The sequence below is a fragment of the Saccoglossus kowalevskii genome, chromosome 8 (assembly GCF_978046115.1).
Source record: "Saccoglossus kowalevskii chromosome 8, keSacKowa6.1, whole genome shotgun sequence".
Taxonomy (NCBI): domain Eukaryota; kingdom Metazoa; phylum Hemichordata; class Enteropneusta; family Harrimaniidae; genus Saccoglossus; species Saccoglossus kowalevskii.
In genome coordinates this window covers 31,603,582-31,620,803 of record NC_140648.1, presented here as the reverse complement: position 1 = coordinate 31,620,803, position 17,222 = coordinate 31,603,582, and the positions used below count along the sequence as shown (strand labels likewise).

The following is a 17,222-nucleotide window of genomic DNA, read 5'->3' as shown; positions in this document are numbered from 1 at the left end:
AAAGTTGTGTTTATTGAAATTACGATGTAATCAACATCAGTGTTCGAAATTAACGTCGGTCCATCATCCTCACGCCTACAGCAGGTGTAAAGGGCCTAAGGCTGTGAAAAACCATCAGTCCTTGTGACCGACCATAAATTTATATTTAAAAAAAAAACATTCCATTATTTAGTGTGATTGTAAGACCAAATATATAATAAATATCGATAGTAACTCCAGAATTGTTTCAAAATTGCGTTTTCTTGCACGTTTGATCAACAAATGGCATCACTCATCGACCTGGGCATACGAGTCATAATTCAAGCTTGCCGAATGATCGCGAAATGCGCCGAACGTGGGAACTGTAACAAACAATCTGATTGGTTGTAGGCCGATCAAGCCTCCGATTCAAACCAATAGAATTCGCGCTTACATTTTATGTTCCGCCATCTTTGATTTGCATCAAACACGCTGAAAACTACACAAGAAAGGCGTGACAAACAGCAAGAATATGAACGGTCTAGGCGTAAACCACGCACATTCCAAATTAGCTGGCAGGCGGAGTTCAAATGACTGGTTACTTTTTGATAACAACAACAAGGTGATGTACTGCCGGCCTTGTCGAGGATCGTGCAGCAGAATTGATCCTTGTAGAAGCTGAGGCTGACACCAATGATTGTGAACATGATGCAAAATGCATGTCAGATTCAGAGTCGGCCAGTGATCGTGACAGTGTTTTTTTCTGAAGATTTTGATGAGTTTAGTGATGATGAAAGAAATGATGATGACCTCTTTGAGGCTGCAGATAATATATCTGATTAATTAGTAAATAAAGGTTTTGCAATTGCAAGCTTGTATTATCCGTTTAGTCTGTGTTTGTTAAATATCAGGGCCTACAGTTAGCTAGAAGGACCTACAGTTTCAATTTGACATAGGTCCTTCGGGCCTTTTATGATTTTCAGTTAATTTCGAACACTGATCAACATTGATTTTAAAAATAAAAGCATCAGTGGCAATATCGATAGTGAAATAAACATATTGTAGATATAAGTTGTCCAGGATACACTTAACTTGCAGCTAGGTTTTTTGTTATCGTCTATGGATTTGACTCCACTCTGCTCACGCATACTGTATATATAGTTAGCTTGCTTGGAATCACATTTATGCATACTAATGAGGTCACATGACAGATACATGGATTTGACTCCACTCTGCTCATGCATACTGTATATATAGTTAGCTTGCTTGGAATCACATTTATGCATACTAATAAGGTCACATGACAGATACATGGATTTGACTCCACTCTGCTCACGCATACTGTATATATAGTTAGCTTGCTTGGAATCACATTTATGCATACTAATGAGGTCACATGACAGATACATGGATTTGACTCCACTCTGCTCACACATACTGTATAATATAGTTAGCTTGCTTGGAATCACATTTATGCAAACTAATGAGGTCACATGACAGATACATGGATTTGACTCCACTCTGCTCATGCATACTGTATATATAGTTAGCTTGCTTGGAATCACATTTATGCATACTAATGAGGTCACATGACAGATACATGGATTTGACTCCACTCTGCTCACGCATACTGTATAATATAGTTAGCTTGCTTGGAATCACATTTATGCATACTGATGAGGTCACATGACAGATACATGGATTTGACTCCACTCTGCTCACGCATACTGTATATATAGTTAGCTTGCTTAGAATCACATTTATGCATACTAATGAGGTCACTTGAAACATACACATGGTTTTGACGTCACTCTGCTCACTCACACTGTATATATAGTTAGCTTGCTTAGAATCACATTTATGCATACTAATGAGGTCACATGACACATACGTGGATTTGACTCCACTCTGCTCACGCACACTGTATAATATAGTTAGCTTGCTTGGAATCACATTTATGCATACTAATGAGGTCACATGACACATACAGGGTTTTGACGTCACTCTACTCGCGCACACTGTATATATAGTTAGCTTGCTTAGAATCACATTTATGCATACTAATGAGGTCACATGACACATACATGGCACTCGGCACACTTTTTTCTCACGAAGTGCGATATTCATACCAAGTTTGACTGAAATCATATGTTGAGCTCGTGTAACTGGCTTTATGAAAATTTGAACTTCAGATAATTAATTATGTATTCTGTTTGTATACAACAATGCATGCTGGGATGTTGTGTAATCCGATATATTGGATGCAAAGATTGTTGCAATCTTTATCAGGGGTTGTAATTTAAAGAGGGCTCGTCTAAATAAAAAATAATCTATCACAACAAACGAACTTGTTACTGCTTCAGGCGAGCTGTGCTAATTCCCTCGTACTTAATATTTTATGCTACATACACACACTGAAATGACAGCTTTGAAGCGTGTTACTTGAAAATGCATGATCCATGACATAAGCACACAAAGAAAGGTTTAATATATTTTTCCTCCTGAGATACCAAAGTTATATTAATTGCTTAGTGCATGCTGAATCTTTACTGACACTTAGAAAGTATATGTGTACAGCAATCGATTGATATACTCTATATTTAACTCTATTTCTGAAAGTTCAAAAAATTCTAGTATCAAAGAGAAGTTTAACAGCTTTTAGTACATCATCTTAAATGTAAGTACAAGTACAGTAATTGGATTGTATGCAAATGCTTGCATTGATATCACTCTCTCAAATAACTATGTAATAATTGAAATATATACCAGGTATATTTAGGCTGAAGGTCTGATGCATTGAATAATAATAATAATAAATGTATATAAATACTTATAAGCAAGGCATTATATAAATTGTGCACTGAAAGAAGATATATGCCTGCAATTCTGATTCAATTCCTGGGGAAAATATAGACAAAATGAGGCTTATTTTGTAAAACATGACAAATGACTTCTGACATTCAAAGCATTAAATAGCGACAACAGTTTAAGAAGCCATACAGATTGAAATTTGATATTTCACTGCACATTTTTCACAGTATTGTAAAAATGAATGAATCTAATAATAAAGGATGACACTCGCAAGCCATATGTCTAGACAACTTTCAGTTAATAGAAATTGACGAGACTGAATTCAGCGTTCCACAGATGGTGATTGTTTTCATTTTTTTAATCAATGTTTTATCGCTAGTTTGAATAATAAAGGAACTTAAAAAAAACGATCCGCTCAACACTTGACTGAACGGTGATGATGATGATAATGATGATGATAATATTCATATACAAGTATTAAAAACACCAAATTACTGTTTTAATTAGGAGAGCGCTGATGTCACTACACACGTGCCTTACGACGTAATTTATACAACCATAGAAGCTGCCAATATGCTCTAATAGCAACAAAAGCGGTTATAGTAATTGACAACGGTGTGTCCATGGCCGTAACAAGACGTATAATAAATACAGAATAAATGTAAATGTAGTTTATGTGTGCTTCTATTGAAGACGCACTTGTAATAGCGCAAATATGGCAGTTCCAGTCAGCTTCACATTGGATTGTTCCTAATACATGTAGAGAAATATTCCAAGAATAATGTTTACCTTCCTGATGATTTTGTTATCAAAGCAAGAACAAATATTGAATCCTTGCCTACAGTGTGTGACTAGACAGAATAATGGTTTATTTCTCTTGATGAATAAATAATAACACAAATCTTTTGAGATTATTTCAAGTAGGGCCATCCAGAATGTTTTTCTCGTTTCTACAGAATTGAGTCTGAATGTCAGTTATATACATGTAGACTTATTGTATTTAGTAGAATAGAGACTTCAGGATGCAATAATGGGAAATTAGGGAAGTTTTTCTACTCTTAACAATACTTTAACATTCTGAAAAAAAAAATTGTTTTTATTATATTGTTTTTCATACTGTGTTACTGACAATATTATACATTATTATAACATGTACACTGCAACTGAAGAAAATATTGGAATGTCCAAAGAGATAAAGGATGCTATAACTAAGGAAAGCTTGTATGTTTTCTCCAGAGAAGACGTGAAAGCAGAAACTTTATCCCAAACACAATATTGTCAGATTTCTAGAATAAACAGATATAAGTAGTCTACTATCTTGAAGGGATACACTCCTCCAAAGAATCAAATTTTATCTCAATAAAATACAGCAAACAAAGAGAATAGCAGATACTTTGCTTTTTACTATCTTTTTTTTTTTTATTCAAGCGTATGTGCATAATCTTTAAAAAATAAAAAGGAATTAAAAGAAAAAATAACTTCATAGTCACATCGCTAGTTTTCAATGTAAGATCTCAAGAACTGCATGTACACATATAAACTTATGTCTATCCCAAATATCAAATATGTCAGTTATTTTGAATCTAAACTTGATACGATGTATACATTTTTTTTTACAACCTAGTTTTAGAATGACAGAAATTGATGACATTCGGCCATCTTGAATTGGATTCTAAAACAAATACTGTAAAATACATTATTTTAGCTGAAATTAATTTTCGCTGAAAAGACATTTTGGATGTTTTGCATACAATTCATTTCACTGATTTTTGACAAGTTGAATGGAAAATATAGGAAAAAAGGTATGTTCGCTGGATTTTATTTTCACTGAATCATTCCTTCAGCGAAAATAGCAAAAATTAATTCCAAGCGAAAATAAAGTATTTGACAGTACATGACATGTGTACAAGTGTGACAGGATGTATAATGTATTTGCGAAGTTTAAACATTAAGGTCATTACGATATTTGTCATTACCGGTACATCGAAACAGCATTTATTACAACAAAATGGCCACCAGTCAGCCATTTTGAAACTGATCTTAAAAATCAAATGACATGCCGCATTATGTTCAATTGTTTGTACAAAAGTTTTAATAAAAGACTGAGATCAGGTTCTAGGATGACAGAAATGCTTGGTCTTGATGAATTTTTGCACTAATATGGCTGCCATTCAGCCATCTTGAATTTGACCACAAAACGAATGCCTGTGCATATGTATCCAAAGATAAATGACTAAGGTGTGAAGTTTCAACATTATTTGTCATGCCAGACATACACAGATAAAACTATAAGCTGTTGTTTTCTGACCTCATGCATATAGAAACCAATAAAAGAGGTTATTTTGTGTTTAATTACCATGCTACGTATATGCGAAAGTTCTTACCTCACAGTCGTCATGGTAACTACATGTAATCGCATTTATTTGATTAAAAAAAAGATTTTAGTTATGTTGACGTGGGTCAAGTAGCAGTAAACCGAAAATAACAAATCATTAAATGCGGTACATTAGGAAAGGGCAGTTCAAAAGGTGTAAACAAAAAAATGACTACCGGTAGCACCAATACATTTTTAATCCATAAGTTCACAAGTGAATGATTCTGTACGCCATTCTCTCTAAACCTTGGTATTACACAAGAAAACAAGCAGCCTCTCGGCTGAGATAGCTCCGCTGTTAGCAATGCACATTTCAATTAAAAAACAGAAGATATCATTAGAAAATGAACAATATGTATAGTATCAAAACAATCAGACTTGCGGTTTTCAACAAGAAGTGGAAAATATCACTTTTTACCAAAAATGACAAAAATATTCACCAAAATTAGAGAATTAAAGATATCATTACAAAATAAACAAATCTGAGAAAGGTCCACATGTAGTACCTATATATGTAATATCAAAGCAATTGGACTTGCGGTTTTCAACGAGAAGTCAAAAATATCACTTTTTACCAAAAATATTCATGAAAATTAGAGAATTAAAGATATCATTACAAAATGAACAAATCTGAGAGAGGTCCACATGTAGTACCTATATATGTAATATCAAAGCAATTGGACTTGCGGTTTTTAACAAGAAGTTGAAAATATCACTTTTTACCAAAAATGACAAAAATATTCACCAAAATTAGAGAATTGAAGATATCATTATGAAATGAACAAATCTAAGAGAGGTCTACCCAAGGTACATATACACCAAGTATCAAAGCATTCAGGCTGGTAGTTTTCAAGAAGAAGTCGAAAAAGTAAAACATTGACACGGACGACGACGGACAATCACTCATATGATAAGCTCTGCTTGACAAAGTCGACAGCGGAGCTAAAAAATACAAAATTAGTTACGATTAACAGGAAATAAAAAAAAACAAAATAGTTGCTCTATTAACCCCAATTAAAAGACAAGACTATGGGATTGCTGATTGGCGCAAAAATCAAATATGAAATTTTAACCCTACGTACTGCACAAGCTCAGAAAAGAGGAACATTTCAAAGCTTGACAACCATTTGGAATTAGGAATTGAGCATATGTGTATGAAGGCCACACAGTAATCTACTATTAACAGTAGAAGGACACTATATCGATGCAATCTATTACGTACTGCACAATTGCATTTGGAACAGATATATCTACTGGCAATCTAAATACAAGATTTAATGAAACGAAAAGCAATTAGATGCAATATGTAATCTAATAATGTCAAAAACTCGTAAAAACAATGTCAGGAACATATACATGTATGTAACGCTTGAAAAAAAAAGCAAAAGCAGTTTTAGTCTTCTTATGCGTTTCCTTCCTGTTTCCTGTGCGAAGTTAATGCTTTATCAACATTTAACAAAATCAAGAATTTTAAAATCAGCAAATTAGGATTTTTTTCCACAAAAATTTCAAAGAAACATTTTGCGAATTTGTATCTCCTTATTAATCCTTAACCAAATTTAAGAAAAAAATATGACGAAAGTGATGGAGATTCTTTTTGTGAGAAGTGTCAAAAGTTGACATGGCATCCCATCCCATCAGCTGTTAATCACATGTACACAAATGTTAACATCAGCTGTTAATCACATGTACACAAATGTTAACATCAGCTGTTAATCACATGTACACAAATGTTAACATCAGCTGTTAATCACATGTACACAAATGTTAACATCAGCTGTTAATCACATGTACACAAATGTTAACATCAGCTGTCAATCACATGTACACAAATGTTAACATCAGCTGTTAATCACATGTATACAAATGTTAACATCAGCTGTTAATCACATGTACACAAATGTTAACATCAGCTGTTAATCGCATGTACACACATGTTAACATCAGCTGTTAATCGCATGTACACACATGTTAACATCAGCTGTTAATCACATGTACACACATGTTAACATCAGCTGTTAATCACATGTACACAAATGTTAACATCAGCTGTTAATCACATGTACACAAATGTTAACATCAGCTGTCAATCACATGTACACAAATGTTAACATCAGCTGTTAATCACATGTACACACATGTTAACATCAGCTGTTAATCACATGTACACAAATGTTAACATCAGCTGTTAATCACATGTACACAAATGTTAACATCAGCTGTTAATCACATGTACACACATGTTAACATCAGCTGTCAATCACATGTACACACATGTTAACATTAGCTGTTAATCACATGTACACACATGTTAACATCAGCTGTCAATCACATGTACACAAATGTTAACATCAGCTGTTAATCACATGTACACACATGTTAACATCAGCTGTTAATCACATGTACACAAATGTTAACATCAGCTGTTAATCACATGTACACACATGTTAACATCAGCTGTCAATCACATGTACACACATGTTAACATTAGCTGTTAATCACATGTACACACATGTTAACATCAGCTGTCAATCACATGTACACACATGTTAACATCAGCTGTCAATCACATGTACACACATGTTAACATCAGCTGTTAATCACATGTACACACATGTTAACATCAGCTGTTAATCACATGTACACAAATGTTAACATCAGCTGTTAATCACATGTACACAAATGTTAACATCAGCTGTTAATCACATGTACACAAATGTTAACAGCTGTTAATCACATGTACACAAATGTTAACATCAGCTGTTAATCACATGTACACAAATGTTAACATCAGCTGTTAATCACATGTACACAAATGTTAACATCAGCTGTTAATCACATGTACACAAATGTTAACATCAGCTGTCAATCACATGTACACAAATGTTAACATCAGCTGTTAATCACATGTACACAAATGTTAACATCAGCTGTTAATCACATGTACACAAATGTTAACATCAGCTGTTAATCACATGTACACACATGTTAACATCAGCTGTTAATCACATGTACACACATGTTAACATCAGCTGTTAATCACATGTACACACATGTTAACATCAGCTGTCAATCACATGTACACACATGTTAACATCAGCTGTCAATCACATGTACACAAATGTTAACATCAGCTGTCAATCACATGTACACAAATGTTAACATCAGCTGTTAATCGCATGTACACAAATGTTAACATCAGCTGTTAATCACATGTACACAAATGTTAACATCAGCTGTCAATCACATGTACACAAATGTTAACATCAGCTGTTAATCACATGTACACAAATGTTAACATCAGCTGTTAATCACATGTACACAAATGTTAACATCAGCTGTTAATCACATGTACACAAATGTTAACATCAGCTGTTAATCACATGTACACAAATGTTAACATTAGCTGTTAATCACATGTACACAAATGTTAACAGCTGTTAATCACATGTACACAAATGTTAACATCAGCTGTCAATCACATGTACACAAATGTTAACAGCTGTTAATCACATGTACACAAATGTTAACATCAGCTGTCAATCACATGTACACAAATGTTAACAGCTGTTAATCACATGTACACAAATGTTAACATCAGCTGTCAATCACATGTACACAAATGTTAACAGCTGTTAATCACATGTACACAAATGTTAACATCAGCTGTCAATCACATGTACACAAATGTTAACATCAGCTGTTAATCACATGTACACATATGTTAACATCAGCTGTTAATCACATGTACACAAATGTTAACATCAGCTGTTAATCACATGTACACAAATGTTAACATCAGCTGTCAATCACATGTACACAAATGTTAACATCAGCTGTTAATCACATGTACACAAATGTTAACATCAGCTGTCAATCACATGTACACAAATGTTAACATCAGCTGTCAATCACATGTACACAAATGTTAACATCAGTTGTTATTCACATGTACACAAATGTTAACATCAGCTGTTAATCACATGTACACAAATGTTAACATCAGCTGTTAATCACATGTACACAAATGTTAACATCAGCTGTTAATCACATGTACACAAATGTTAACATCAGCTGTTAATCACATGTACACAAATGTTAACATCAGCTGTTAATCACATGTACACAAATGTTAACATCAGCTGTTAATCACATGTACACAAATGTGAACATCAGCTGTTAATCACATATACACAAATGTTAACACCAGCTGTTAATCACATGTACACAAATGTGAACATCAGCTGTTAATCAAATATACACAAATGTCAACATCAGCTGTCAATCACATGTACACAAATGTTAACATCAGCTGTCAATCACATGTACACAAATGTTAACATCAGCTGTTAATCACATGTACACAAATGTTAACATCAGCTGTCAATCACATGTACACAAATGTTAACATCAGCTGTTAATCACATGTACACAAATGTTAACATCAGCTGTTAATCACATGTACACAAATGTTAACAGCTGTTAATCACATGTACACAAATGTTAACATCAGCTGTTAATCACATGTACACAAATGTTAACATCAGCTGTTAATCACATGTACACAAATGTTATCAGCTGTTAATCACATGTGCACACATGTTAACATCAGCTGTCAATCATATGTACACAAATGTTAACATCAGCTGTCAATCACATGTACACAAATGTTAACATCAGCTGTCAATCACATGTACACAAATGTTAACATCAGCTGTTAATCACATGTACACAAATGTTAACATCAGCTGTTAATCACATGTACACAAATGTTAACATCAGCTGTCAATCACATGTACACAAATGTTAACATTAGCTGTTAATCACATGTACACAAATGTTAACATCAGCTGTCAATCACATGTACACAAATGTTAACGTCAGCTGTTAATCACATGTACACAAATGTTAACATCAGCTGTTAATCACATGTACACAAATGTTAACAGCAGCTGTCAATCACATACATTTGCAAACAAGCAGGGAGAACCTGATAAAAGTCATCCAATCTTATGCATGCCACTAACAAATGACAGGCCGTCATTATAGTATGACCTAAATGTAGCTGAAACACACACAATACTAATATTCGCTTACATTTGTCATTAGTCAAAGTAGTCAGTATTTCCCAAATTTTAATTTGCCAACAACACTTCAAGTACAAGTACTGCCTCGTGGGAATTGAAACTGATGGGTATGATGCTCCCAAATGGAATTCATTAATGCAGGGGTCAAAAACACAAAATTGGGAGATCAATAATGGAAGTTTGTTTGTGAGCTCTGAAGGGAAAGAAAAAAGCAATTTGATAGGAGCCAATGCAATAATGATCCATTATTATAATGATAGCTGTTTTTGGTACGTATTTCAAGTAATGTATTGATGTGACTCTTTTCATAGACCTTATTTTTAATAGTTGTACATTTGTAGTAATCACATTGTTCAACACATTCGTGCAACTCTCTTTTTAAATCTCAACTCTTGCAAATACAAATTAAACCCACAATAAATAATTCACAGTGCATAGAAAATGGTTTATTTCTGTCAGTCTCATTATTTTTAATTATAGTTACAAGTTAATGCTGTTGGCAACAAAATGCCAATTTTTTTTAATTCGGAAAGTGCCACTTTATTTTAAAAAGTGACGATAGCATTCAGTAACACAGTCGAGGGAGAAACATTTATTGGGTTTAATGTTTAATTTTAAATGATTACATGTACATGTAGCTAGCAGTGAAATAAAACTCTGCTAACAATTAAGCCTTACATGATATTTCATTGACTCATTGTGTGAGAATAGTGTAATAATGATTGAATATCTAATGAGCTAATTTGCATAAATGTTTTCTGTGTACACATTCAAAATACTGAATACAGAATTTGTCTGAGAAACAACTCCAGTTATTTTTAATCACTCTCTAATTATCTTTACAAAATCATATTTAGTAGCAAAAAAATGTCTAGGAAATTCTTGTGAGAAGCAGTATCAATATGGTAGCCTGATTGCCTAGTTCTATTTTCACATTTTAAATCTAAAATGAGTGTGTCAATGCATTGAATACACACATATCAAGTACATTGTTATATCAAATCCGCTACATTTTTAACAGTTTAACAGTAAGAAATGTCCAACAGTATTACTAGTAGGTACGGCAAAAAGGAATATCTATGGTGTCTATGACTCGGTAACATCGAAGAAGTGAAAATACTTATTAACAAATAAAGCACAGAGTAACACAGCCCCCCCCCCCCATGTAGAGCAGTTATAATAGTTATGTCATGTTTTTAGGCAAGAAGTGACAAGTAACTTAAGGGCAACGTCAACATTAATTTAACATACAAGACACATAGCATACATATACCTCAAGCCTCAAAGTCTTTTCTATTCAAAATACCTGTAGTTTTCCTGTCTTATGAACAGAAACCAAATACTAGTATATGATGCAATCATTGTATGATCTTGCATATCTAAAAGATTATCAATGCTCTACTGATAGGCAAGAGTAGGTCGTGTAGATTTGAAAAGTGAACAGATGTGACATAGGAAAATTTATACAAGAAGCTGAAACAAACGGCCAACAACAAAACAACTGAAAGGTACATTTGTTGTACACCAAAACTCACAACACAGACAGTCACATGAGTAAAAGAGAGAGAGAGAGATATGGACCTCAGATGTGTAGTATACATTAGGTAATGTCAGGAATGTGAGCATATACTGCTCCACATGTTGAACCCGCCACACATCTGATGGGCATGGAAATGCATACCCCATGGGGGTAGGAGAGAGTGGCATATTGATGTGAAGGTAAGGGAAAAATTTATGATAAAAAGCTGGCCTTTCACCTGGATATACCATTGGAATATAATTCAGGAATGTTGATGAAAGTACATTTAACAATATAACAGATTGTGAGTGATTTGACATGTGGCTTTCTACAAAAATTCACGTTTATACGAATAAAGAAATAAATCAGCCAGCAAGGAAGCACAAATTGTTCCAATTGGAATGCCAAAACTTCATTTTAAAATATTAAATATATATCAATAATAAATTCTAGCATACTGATAATTTTATCTGTGGTTTCATTTATAAAATCACTTCAGAGAGAGAGACAGAGATTGCAACTTACTATTTCAAGAAAGAAGACTTTAATCAACTTTGTGTCAGTGACGTAATTATCTGTATAATCATTTACATCATTGGATAGCTATTACAGAACACAGTAACTACATTTGTTCCGTATTAACATGTAAAGCTATTATTCACTTGGTCAGTAATTCTTATGTGTAATGCAAATTAGGTTACTTAATTATGGAAAACTTATTAACTGTGCTCTACTTGTAACGATTACTGCCATAAGCATAAGCTCTGAAAATAATTCGTTAATAGCTTAAAACTTGTTATCTACTATAACTACAAAGTAGTTTTCTAGTTACTGATAAGGAAAATAAAAATAGAAGAAATTAACGTTTTAAAATGAGCTCGCTGATGATAAAAGTCTGAGTAAAAATCAGATGTGAATGAAGCAATACAAATCTGATAACCTGTCACGAAAATTAATCAAAATTTATTGATTTTTATTTCTGTAATGGACTTCTGCAATTTCCTTGTCATTTTCAATTAGAGATTAACTTTGTCGGCCAATTTGTGATTGGTTGAAATACATATGTGCATTAAGCATTTTGTACATATATATCAATTATACAGACAAAGACCAAATGATGATCAAATTATCATTATTAAATTTAGTTCTGTTGAGACAATAGGAACGATCAGGACGGGGACATGAAAAGGGAAATGCACCACAGTTTAATCATTATAATGTAGGTCTATTATTAATGTACATGTTGATTCACTGATGACTTTTGCTAGATGTACTGAATAATAAAAAAAAACAGCATGGATTCCAACAGTGCACAACAGCAGTCAGATCACATGGACAAGTACAAAAATTGCTGTAAAACACGTACCATTTTAAGCGAATTTGACTAAATGCAAGAATTAACAGTATCTTAATTCAGTTAAAGCACCCACAATCTCATGATGAGAATATACTGTACATGTATTTTAAAATTAGCTAAATCTTGAATTAGTGAAATTACAGATTAGCTTAATTAGCTAAAGTAACAATTTAGCTAAAAATATCATACTTCGCACTGACAGATGTCCCGTACACATACACAAAGATATGACAATTATTGCACACAATCATTATTGGGACTATTGTCCCACACACAGACATACAGGACAAACGTGCAAAAAAATTTTACTGTGTAAGACACAATGCAAAATAAAAGAAAATCATGCTTATATCGAATTCTGCCATAAATTCACCCATGCAAAGAATCACTCTGGGCGATTTCTATTTTCATTGAAAAATCCACCTACGGTGACTTTCAACACCGGCAGTTTGACCACCCGAGACGATACAAACTATCGCAGAAGCAAATCTAAAATTTTATACATTTATTTCTTGCTGAATTTTATTAGCAAAGTAAGAGTAAATTCTAAAAAAAAAGAATTCAAATAAAAACGAGCACAACTGCATTGCTTAGTAGCAAATGATCGCAGTAGCGCAATCCGGACATGCTGCATTTCACAATTGTTGATTATTACTATGCAGTTTTACCATAAGCTACAATGTACGAGACAATTAACAGTTGACAAATGCTGCTCTCTATAGGTGACAAAACAAGTGTAATTCATGTCTGCTGCTCGTAAAATTAATATGGAAACAAAGACAGCAAAAACAGCGCCCTCACAGATCAGTACCGGTAGTATAAATGTCCATACATTTGGAACACACAATCATTCATTAAAAAAAACAAGAGTTTTTATATCAATGACCAACAGAGGGCGACATTTGTTCTGACCTATATTTAATTGTTTTATTCCTACCTTCCCTTCCTTCACTCCTCGCTACAGTGTTGTGGTCTCTGAACTCTGGTCTCCTACTCATGGCCCAACTATGGGAGGAAGAGTAAACTGTAAATTAGGCAACGCCCAAAAATGTAACTATCTCAGTGGATTTTTATTTGGTTGAGAGTGTGGGATGCCATTTTTCTAAAATAAGGAGAAAGTTGTTCTTTTGTGAGATGTGGTCAGAGATACAAAATCCAAGTTGATAAACCTTTTACAAAGCTATTTTTTCCCCATCTGGTTTAAATCCACAAATTCAGAATTTTTTCACATCCCATGGAAATTTTCACTGCTATAAAATTTCTCAATTTTCAATGACCCTACAATTTTGGTGCATACAGACAAAATTTCAGTCAATTTTTTACTCAAAAAATTTGACTATTTTTTGTCCCAATCTTCTGAAGGAAAGTGAAAACTATAAATGGGACTAATTTTGTGAATTTGTGATGAAAAGAAGAAACTGGTATTGAAAAGGTCAACACCAATGTTGAGTTGCAGTGTTCGACAGAATAGCAACAGCTAACAAAATAGCAGCAAATGTAAGTCTAGTTAAAAGTCAGTATGACTAGATCAGTGTGTGAGGTGATGAATCTAAATAGAAACACTATGTCTATAATATCTATTTTCACAACCAAAATTTATGAAACTGTCTTAGCAGAGAGGCATAATATCCGTGTATTTGAATGGCATAAAAGCAAACTTTGCCTTCAAGGCTATTGCCGTTGATGTTGCTATGAAGTCCAAGCCCTGATTACGGCTTGTGAAACCATGTGCATTTCATACCTTGTAAATTTCTGGAAATGTGATGAAGACTCTGGAACAAACATGGGCATATGTCGTACATGTCTGTAAATAAAAATGACAGCCATTCATATCCATACACAAGATGTCTCTATAGGAATACACGCAATTATTCTACATTTGACAGCGACAACAGTAACAGGTCATGTCACGATATGACAGAGTCGCAGTTGTACAATAATAAAGATAATGAAATGTGTCAGCCAATTTGAATCAGAACTTGAACAACTGCATGTTAATATATGTAACATAATGTATAATATAGATTTTAAGCATGAAAATGACCATGAAACAAAAATGATTTCAAAATGTATGCTGTATCATGTGTAAGGTTTTAATATCCAGGAATTTCTGAATCATCGGTGACTGCCAACACAACATAAAAGTGATTTCAAAGTACGTATAATCTTTATCCATTGAATTTGGTGGAAAAACTGCAAGATTTGGGAAATTAGAATTTGGTGATAATGAAAAAACACTTTTCATCATTGTGTTTTTGAATAGGTGTCAGTTACAAAAACTGTAAATGACTTTGGTTTAGGTGCCAAGTGAAATGTAAATGCTCTACAAATGACACCAAAATTAAAATAAATAAGGTACATCTAATACTAATTAAATACATTTTTGGGTGATACTTGAACCAGTTGGATAACTTTGTGGCAAACCAATCTTTTATTTTTATCTTGGACAACAAGTATGAACCAAAAAGATGACTAACCTTCCTGGTGAGATTGGAAGATGAACAGCACCATAACCCCGTACTACTGCAGTACCAAATACATCTTGACCATGAATGTTTATCACTAGCTGGGGCCCTTTATGAAAAAAAAAGATAAAGTTGTAAAAGCCTGGGTTAAAGTTGTTTCACCTTAAGCCAGTGACCAGTTTGGGATGGAAGATAATCAGACAGAAAATTGCATTCTGGGTATAAATCTTTTTATTTGTATCCGACTTTACAAAGTATAAATAGACAGAAGAATAATTATAAATGATAGAATGCACGAATTATAATACATGTACTTGATAGAAAAAAATTATGAAATGAAAACGAAAAGTTGATCGAAAATTGAACACTAGAGGGAGCTCTTACTAGCAGATGACAAGAATGAGAAAACAAAATGTTGAAACATTGTGTTTTTTGTTGATGTGTTTTGTTAACATTTAAAAAAATATCCTAGCCAGAATGCCATTGATTGTTCACCTTTAATAACCATGGTAGTTTTACTGAAAAGACCCCTGCTAGGCATTTCTGCACAGTGTTCCAGTTTCCAGAGTCTGATTGTAGATATAGCGAGTGAGACTAGTCATAAAAATCACTAATTTGATATGTGGTGATTTAAGCCACCCTCGGTAACTTATTATACATGCTAAATATACATCTTGAAGTTTACAAGCTTGGATGTATAAGAAAACAGACACACATGGTCTGTAACACTGATTGTTTAACAGAGTAAAAAATTAATAGTGAATTGTGAGTACACACAATGGAATCAATCCCAATTTCCATCACCATTCATAGGATGGTCTGGCATATAATCAGCCAAGCAAACAATAATTACAACCTGTATCCATACACTCATTCCTGAATTCAAAGCTTTCTGATGATGTATACACTGACTTAGGCACATATTGAGTAACTGACAGAGATGTTTTTTAACTAAAGCTTTATTAAATTATGAATAATTCCCTGGTAGCTAATCACAACATTCATAGTGTGTATGACCTTCTTACACGTATAAATGAGTTTTCGTCTTAACAAAATTCAAACAAGGTTTACATGCAACTGTGACTTCTCTACTTATCAGATAATAGCAACATTTCGGTGAATGACCACTGCTACATGCACAGCACGATTGTGACTTCCATGTATGTATGTTTGTGAACGTCTGGTACAGAAAAATGACAAAATACTCACAACCAAAAGGATTGGTGCTCTTAAAAGTGACATCAAGTGGAAAATTCCAGGCATACAGACTACGATCATCTTGGCTCTTTTTACTTGTCTGAGAAGTTCCTTCTTCAAGACCCTACAAGACAACAATAACTCCTTTAAATTCAAGCACTTTATACTTGTGCTTGATCTCAAAATTGTAGGGACAACTTTCACAATTTTACTTCGCATTATTAACATACAGATGTATCGTAGTTTTAACAAAATCACATTTCATAAACAAAATAGGTGCAAAAACAAAGAAAATCAGCAGCCACAACATTTTTGTTTGTGACTTAAGTCACCTATACAGCCTCATACAATTTTATTTTTTCCTTAAAAGCTGACTTATCCAGTAGTCAACAAACTTATTCAACTACAAATTCAGTTCTGTTAGAGGGAGCACTGATAGACAGTCAATTGATTA

At 33.5% G+C, this 17,222-nt stretch overlaps 1 protein-coding gene across 1 annotated transcript in view; it reads right to left on the bottom strand.

Annotated features, from left to right (window-relative positions):
• Positions 1-17,222, bottom strand: part of LOC100372953 (B9 domain-containing protein 1-like) — a 60,305-nt gene that overhangs the window by 41,785 nt on the left and 1,298 nt on the right. The window contains exons 3-6 of the mRNA XM_002730893.4: positions 16,781-16,892; positions 15,584-15,680; positions 14,848-14,910; positions 14,044-14,111 (exon numbers count right to left, since the gene is read on the bottom strand). Of these exons, the coding sequence (XP_002730939.3) occupies positions 14,044-14,111; positions 14,848-14,910; positions 15,584-15,680; positions 16,781-16,892 (340 nt within the window). The remainder of the gene's footprint in view (positions 1-14,043; positions 14,112-14,847; positions 14,911-15,583; positions 15,681-16,780; positions 16,893-17,222) is intronic.